Source organism: Macaca nemestrina, chromosome 3, assembly GCF_043159975.1.
Source record: "Macaca nemestrina isolate mMacNem1 chromosome 3, mMacNem.hap1, whole genome shotgun sequence".
NCBI classification, from domain to species: Eukaryota; Metazoa; Chordata; class Mammalia; order Primates; family Cercopithecidae; genus Macaca; species Macaca nemestrina.
The window spans coordinates 116,445,908-116,453,645 of record NC_092127.1 but is presented as its reverse complement, the minus strand read 5'-3'; the positions used below and the strand labels follow the sequence as shown (position 1 = coordinate 116,453,645).

The 7,738-nt window shown below is 45.6% G+C and overlaps 1 protein-coding gene across 4 annotated transcripts in view; it reads left to right on the top strand.

The window, feature by feature from the left end:
* The window catches only part of LOC105499563 (ligand of numb-protein X 1), a 195,505-nt gene that overhangs the window by 148,682 nt on the left and 39,085 nt on the right, over positions 1-7,738 (top strand). For all 4 annotated transcript variants that reach the window (XM_071093347.1, XM_011772197.3, XM_011772199.3 and 1 more), the window contains 2 exons: positions 972-1,174; positions 3,413-3,784. In XM_071093347.1, coding sequence (XP_070949448.1) covers positions 972-1,174; positions 3,413-3,784 — 575 coding nt within the window. The remainder of the gene's footprint in view (positions 1-971; positions 1,175-3,412; positions 3,785-7,738) is intronic.

The following is a 7,738-nucleotide window of genomic DNA, read 5'->3' as shown; positions in this document are numbered from 1 at the left end:
ACCAACTAGGCCTTGGCCTCTTCTTGATCATGAATCGGGCCTCTTCCATTTGTTGACAACAATGTCTGGTAAAAAGAAATGATGTTCCCCCAAGCCTGAAAAGCAGAATCTTTAAGGAAGAAATTTTCAAAATTATCTGAGAGGGCAAAATGGCAGATGGGTTCTGTTTTTTACCTCTCAATAAGCAAGTGATAAAACTGTAATTCATTCCATTAAAAATCGTTCATTCACTTCTATTAATTCAATAAACTTCAGCTAGAGGCCCCTGCATGCAGAGATATGTGTAGAGAACCATGGAACAGCTAGAGGTTGTGCCCTCAGGTTTTATGGACATGATATGAGGTATATAAGAAATGAGTATAAGCTGGGCGCGGTGGCTCACACCTGTAATCCCAGCACTTTGGGAGGCTGAGGTGGGTGGATCACCTGAGCTCAGGAGTTCAGGACTGGCCTGGACAACATGACAAAACTCCGTCTCTACAAAAAATACCAAAATTTGCCAGGAATGGTGGCATGTGCCTGTAGTCTTAGCTACTTGCTAGGCTGAGGTGGGAAGATCACTTGAGCTCAGGAGGCAGAGGTTGTAGTGAGATACTGCACTCCAACCTAAGCAACAGAGGGAGACCCTGTCTCAAAAAAAAAAAAAAAAAAGGTAAAAATAACCATAAAGGATTGAGTGCTGTGAGAAATAGCTAGAAAGCTTTACAGGAAATGGACTGTTTAGAGCAAGAGAAGGAGGAATCAGGGTAGAGTTTAATTGGAAGGGCCTTGAAGGAAAAATTGGGTTTAAGCTTGGGATGAAAAACATTCCAAGCAGAGAAACTTGCACTGGCACAGAGGCAGGAAAATGGAAAACATGTATGAGGAAAAATGAATAGTTTAGTTTGGCTGACACTGAAGTTTGGCAAGAAGAGTAGTTGGAAAGGTCCATTGGGTGGGTGTCTTAAATAAACACTCTTTGTCCATTTCAGTCTTTCCGAGGTTGTACCACCTGATTCCAGATGGCGAAATTACCAGCATCAAGATCAATCGAGTAGATCCCAGTGAAAGCCTCTCCATTAGGCTGGTGGGAGGTAGCGAAACCCCACTGGTCCATATCATTATCCAACACATTTATCGTGATGGGGTGATTGCCAGAGACGGCCGGCTACTTCCAGGAGACATCATTCTAAAGGTAGAGACTATGGCTGTGGGGCTGCAGCAAGGGGCTTCTGAGCAAATAATTGGTAGATGCATAGATGAATGAGCAAAATGGTAAAAAAAAAAATGTGGATAGTCACTTTCTATCATTTTATGACTCTGAGATTTGTCATTTAATTGAGATCTTTGTTTCTCTCTGTCTTGCTCTTTCACTCTCTCCACCCTTTCTCTCTGTACATAAATATTTATCTGTCTATATATCATTTTATCTGTCCCCTCTTCTCCCTTCTAGCTTTTTCCATCTTCCTCTTCGTTCCCTTTCTCCACCTCCTCTTTCTTCTTTTATCTCTTTTTGTAAAGGGCATTAATATAAAATAAAATGGGGACAATATTTTCTTAAATTGTTTTTAGAGTAGATTAGTAGAACATTTTGTATTTTATTTAATCACAATCACCTACTCTTTGAAAGTCAATTTCCTATAGTCTTATGGCCCTCCCTGAAAATAAAAATAATCTCTATGCTAGTTTCACCAACCCAGAGACATTCCAGGGGAGACAGGTGTTGGAATAGAATGCTTTGGGTGTTACTGTCCTCAGAGGCTTGGTTAAAGGGAAGGACTTTAAGGAGGAATTTTCAGAACAGAAAGGATAAAGAGCTGTTTATCAGACAGAAGTCCAGTGTTTGCCAAAAGTGACAAGAAACCCCTCCCTGCTCATATATTTTCTATCTGACACTCAGATAACAGTTCTATCCCATCCCTTCTAGGTTGCTGAGGGACCGGCTCCTGTCACATTATGAGCTGTTTCTTTGGCAAACTGATTGGAATAAGAGGAGAAATAACCTAAAGCAGTTTTCACAGAAATGCTGTAATTCCTGCTGGCCTCTGAGGTGGAGCATAAGACAGGGCCCTCGGGGCAGTCCACAGTACAATCAGTGACACTGTGCATGGCTGCCTCCCAGTTCTAGTGGAAACTATGCTGCCTGGGAGGGTTGCATAATAAAACATTTTGATTCCTGTGGCCTTCAACTGGCACTTACAAGCAAAAGGGCTGCCAGGACTATTTAGCAGGCAACCCTGACTCCCCTGACCTTCTCTGGGCCCAGAGGTGATGGGGGAACCGGGTCCTGCCACCTCAGGTGCTCTCCTCACCTGTGCTTGGACAAGGGTGGTGAGCTTTGCCTTTGCATGAGGGAGCCTCTGGAGCTGCACCAGAGAACAGGTGACTGTATCCTCAAGAAAGGCCTTTGCAAAGCCTGTTCCAAGCCTTCTCTAACAATTGGCTGCAAATACAAGAAATCTTATCAAACTACAGAAATTCAAGAAAGTTATTTCTCCTCCATGGGGCCTCTTTCCTCAAGCACAGACTGCAGCGCTTGCTGTGAAATTGTTTTTTTCCAACATGGGGGCTACAGCCTCCAGGCTGGGCCTGTGTAGCCAGAGAAATTAAAACCAGAAAGCCCCATGCAGTATCAGCTCTACACATCATTAGTGAGGCACAAATGAGAGGGCCGAGCTTAAGCTTGTTTAAGTAACTTTATAAAGAGATCTAGCCTTTCAATAAAAGAGTCTAGACACTTCCTTTCATATCAGTTTGTTTGAAACTGTGCAAGGATTTCTTCCTTTGGCTGAGAACACGGGCAAAAAAAATCTTGCAGGGGACCACCCTGAGACCTGACACGTTCCCATGCGCACATACACAGTATCATACACACATACGCTCCTTCATGCTCACATACTCACAGACCCTCACTCACACACTAGAACATCTGCATACACACACAGTGGTGAGGACTGGAAGTTCGGGTATAAGTTGACCCAGGGAGAAAAATTCAGTTGGAGATTTTTGGGAAGAAAATGTTAACTCGGCTTGAACAGCTGTTTAATGCAATCATTTGACTGAGGCAAATTGGAAAAATGCTTTTCTTTTGCCTTTTCCTACCTTATCTTCCTTTCCTCTCTTCCTGCCAGCTAAAAAATAATGACAACAGAAATGAAGGCCAGGATTCTGGGAATAAATATGTGGGCTTGGGTAAGAACAAGGTGGAGAAAGACGGTGTCTACTCACAGAGGCCTGGAGAGGTGCTGCAGGCCACGCTTGGAGAGAACAGGGTTAGAAACGCTGTTGGAAGGTGCAGTTATTGGACACAGGATGAGGTGGGAGAGCATAGCAGTCTTTAAAGACAGGATCGTGGCTATTCTGCAGGCCTGGATCTTTCAGGAAGGGTTGTGGCAGGTGGAGCTGACCACATGATTGTTCCACCTGCCCCCAGGTCAACGGGATGGACATCAGCAACGTCCCTCACAACTATGCCGTGCGTCTCCTGCGGCAGCCCTGCCAGGTGCTGTGGCTGACTGTGCTGCGTGAACGGAAGTTCCGCAGCAGGAACAATGGACAGGCCCTGGATGCCTACGGATCCCGGGATGACAGCTTCCATGTGATTCTCAACAAAAGTAGCCCCGAGGAGCAGCTTGGAATAAAACTGGTGCGCAAGGTGGATGAGCCCGGGGTTTTCATCTTCAATGTCCTGGATGGCGGTGTGGCAGATCGACATGGTCAGCTCGAGGAGAACGACCGCGTGTTAGCCATCAACGGACATGACCTTCGATATGGCAGCCCAGAAAGTGCGGCTCATCTGATTCAGGTGAGTCACAGATCATTCCAGGATCCCAGTCAGAAACCCCATACATGAGCAAGAATGCAAATCCCCCTGAACCAGGCACCCTGTCACTACCACATGTGTCATGCAGTGCCTCCCTTTCAAGGAGTCAGGATGGAAAGACCAACATTTAGAAAGCTTCTGCCCAGGTAAGAACATTACTCGGCTGAGCGTGGTGGCCCACGCCTGGAATCCCAGCACTTTGGGAGGCCGAGGCGGGTGGATCACCTGAGGTCAGGAGTTCAAGGCCAGCCTGGCCAACAGGGTGAAACCCCATCTCTACTAAAAATACAAAAAATTAGCCAGGCATGGTGGCAGATTCCTGTAATCCCAGCTATTCAGGGGGCTGAGGCAGGAGAATCGCTTGAAACCAGGAGGCAGAGAGGTTGCAGTAAGCTGAGATCACACCATTGCACTCCAGCCTGGGCAACAAGAGCGAGACCCATCTCAGAAAAAAAAAAAAGAACATTACACGAGCAAATGATGGGCTTCAAGGCCATGGACATTCCCTAGGTGTTGTGTTGTCAGCCATCCAGTCTGACTGCAGATAAACACGTTGGGTTTTATGCTACAATCTCACAGAATTAGGATCACTCAGGGTCGCAGGGTTGTGTCATCCCTGTACCCAGTATGTCCAGTGTAGACCCAGGGGTCAGTTACATACATTCAGGACACATCTAAGACATCTAGTTGTATTTACTCCCGTAAGAAGCTGTGCCATGTGGGACGTAGTAGCTCAGCCAGGTGTGGAGGCTCACACCTGTAATCCCAACAGTTTGGGAAGCCAAAGCAGGAAGGTGACTTGAGCTCAGGAGTTTGAGACCAGCCTGGACAGCATAGTGAGATCTCGTCTTTACAAAATTCAAGAAATTAGTCAGGCATCATGACATGCACCTGTAGTCTCAGCTACTCAAGAGGCCAAGGCGAGTGGATCACCTGAGGTCAAGAATTCAAGGTCAGCCTGGCCAACATGGTGAAACCCTGTCTCTACTAAAAATACAAAAAATTAGCCAGGTGTGGTGGCAGGGGCCTGTAATCCCAGCTACTTGAGAGACTGAGGCAGGAGGAAAAAAAAAAAAAAAAAAAAAGGCTATGCCATGCATCCTCCAGGGATCCTATGGACAGGATAAGTCTTAGTCTCCATGGCTAAGTCCAGGTGACTTGGAAAGCACATGGAAACCCAAGTATGAACCTGAGAGGAAGCCCTCTAATAAGAGAGGGACACAAATTCTTGATCTCTCAGGCAAGTAGAGTTCATGACTGTTCCAACTAATCCACTTTTCTGACCAGTATAATGTCATCAAGCACCCGCATGTGTTTTGTTGACTTTGTCAGGGTCACTGTTGAAATTTTTTTTCTTTAACTTTTTTATTTTAAGATAATTATCAATTAATATGTGATTGTAAGAAATAATACACAGAGATCCCAAAAACAGTAAAGAGTTACTGTTTTTCCTAGTGTTAACATCTTGCAAAACCATAGTATGGCGTCACAAGCATGCTATTGACATTAACAGTCATAACAGAATATTTCCGTCACCACAAAGATCCCTATAAAAGTTGCCTTCTATTGCCACATCCATTTCCCTCCCACCCCATGTCCTCCTTAACCCTTGGAAATCACTAATCTGTTTTCTATTTCTATAATTTTGAATTTCAAGAATGTTATATAAATGAAATCATATATAGACTTGGGGGACCGGCTTTTTTCACCCAGTATAATGCTCTGATAGTTCTGTGTCTCAGCGACGTTTCATAAGCTGTGAGCTTTATTCTTAGAAGAACAGACTTTGTTCTGGGCTCTTATGTTCTAACCCATTCATTCACTTCATCCAGTAAATATCTGTTAAGTTCTGCTGCTTACGTGCCCATGGGTTAGACGCAGAAATTGGAGGACCACTTAGATTATTCTTCCAAAGGATCCACCACTGTAGCAGGAAAGCTGGACTTGATCTAAATGACTGCCCATGCAGTCTAACACTACTGCAATGGAAAAATTAAGTATGATGCTGCTGCAGGCACAGGGGAGGTTTTTGCTTGGCCAGGTCTATGAATTCCTCAGAGGAGGAGGATCTTGAACGTGGCTTGAGGAATGAGCTGAAGTTCTCCAGTGTATAAGTCAGCAAGGGTCATTCTAAGGAGACACAGGACAAAAGAACATTTCCTTAATAGCCCATGTGTTAGTCCATTCTCATGCTGCTGATAAAGACATACCCAAGGCTGGGTAATTTAAAAAGAAGAAGAGGTTTAATGGAACCACAGTTCCACATGGCTCAGGAGGCCTCACAATCATGGCAGAAGGTGAAAGGCGAGTCTTACATGGCAGCAGGCAAGAGAGAATGAGGGTCAAGCAAAAAGGGAAACCTTTATAAAACCATTGGATCTCGTGAGACTTACTACCACAAGAATGGTATGGGGGAAACCATCCCCGTGATTCAATTATCTCCCACCGAGTCCCTCCCACAACACGTGGGAATGATGGGAGCTACAACTCAAGATGAGACTTGGGTGGGGACACAGCCAAACCATATCAGCCTATTAGGGAAATGATAAATAGCACCTGGAGCCTGGGGTGTGTATTTTAGGGAAATGATAAATAGCACCTGGAGCCTGGGGTGTGTATTTTAAAAAGCAGCCATAGACGAGGCAAGAGACAGATCTTGTGAAATATTACGAGCCATGCTAAGGACCTCGGACTTTATCTGCAAAGCCATAGGGGCATTGTTGGAAGGGTTTAGGAAAGGAAATGGCATGATCTTCTAGAATGATCTAAAGTCAGTGGAGAGCTGAAAGGAGAAGGGCAAGATCCAGAGGCCTTATCTTAAAAAGTATTCTCAATTATCCAGCAAGTCTATGTCAACTTCCATTTAGTGACTGAAGTCTTCATACTTTGAGAATAGGCAGTAAGTCAGCAGCAGTAACTGACGGAGCCCTGCACCAAGTTCCACAAAGGGTGATCATCAAAAGACTGCTTGCTCTCAAGGACTTGGTTATTTAAACACAAATAAATTTGCCTGCACCTGAGATCTCGTTATGTGATTCTTCCAGGTGCTGGCAACTCTCTTCACTGTCCTGTACAGTAGCTTATCCCTCTTCTTGGAAGAGGACCAAGTGTTAGATGGTATTACTGTCATTGTAGACCTGGGCAGCCTGAGGCAGAGGGTACAAGGGGACTTAGCCTTCTCCCTCTGCCCACCAGGGCAGAAAACACACATGGTAAGTACCTTAGCTGCTGAGCTGTGCTGCTTGGTGGTGTCCCAGTTCCAAGGTGGCTCTCGGCCCCCGTGGATGCTCATCTGCCCTAGAGGGCCCAAGCTCGTGCCCAGTAGATCAGGTGGGGAACAAAACCAGAGTTAGAAGAGGCATTTTCTGGCTGGGTGCGGTGACTCACGCCTTTAATTCCAGCACTTTGGGAGGCCAAGGCGGGCAGATCGCGAGGTCAGTAGTTCGAGATCAGCCTGGCCAACATGGTAAAACCCCATGTCTACTAAAAATACCAAATTAGCCAGGTGTGGTGGCAGGCACCTGTAATTCCAGCTACTTGGGAGGCTGAGGTAGGAGAATTGCTTGAACCCAGGAGGCAGAGGTTTCAGTGAGCCAAGATCGCACCACTGCACTCCAGCCTGGGGACAGAGCAAGACTCCGTCTCCAAAAACAAACAAACAAACAAACAAAAAAGGGACATTTTCTTTCTGAGGTGTACACCATCTATTCCCAAATTCATGTGCCCACCTCACCTTCTCCTCTGACCACACTTACACCTCCAGATGTCTGCTTCACATCTTCCTGTGGATATGGCAAAGGCATCTCAAATTTAATGTCCAAAATGGAACCCTTGGCTCCTCCCATTCCACCGCTTGCCCAACATGCTCTGCCCTAGGCCATTCCCAGTCTATAAAAATGGCACCTCTGTTTACCCAGTGACTTGAGCCAAAAAGAA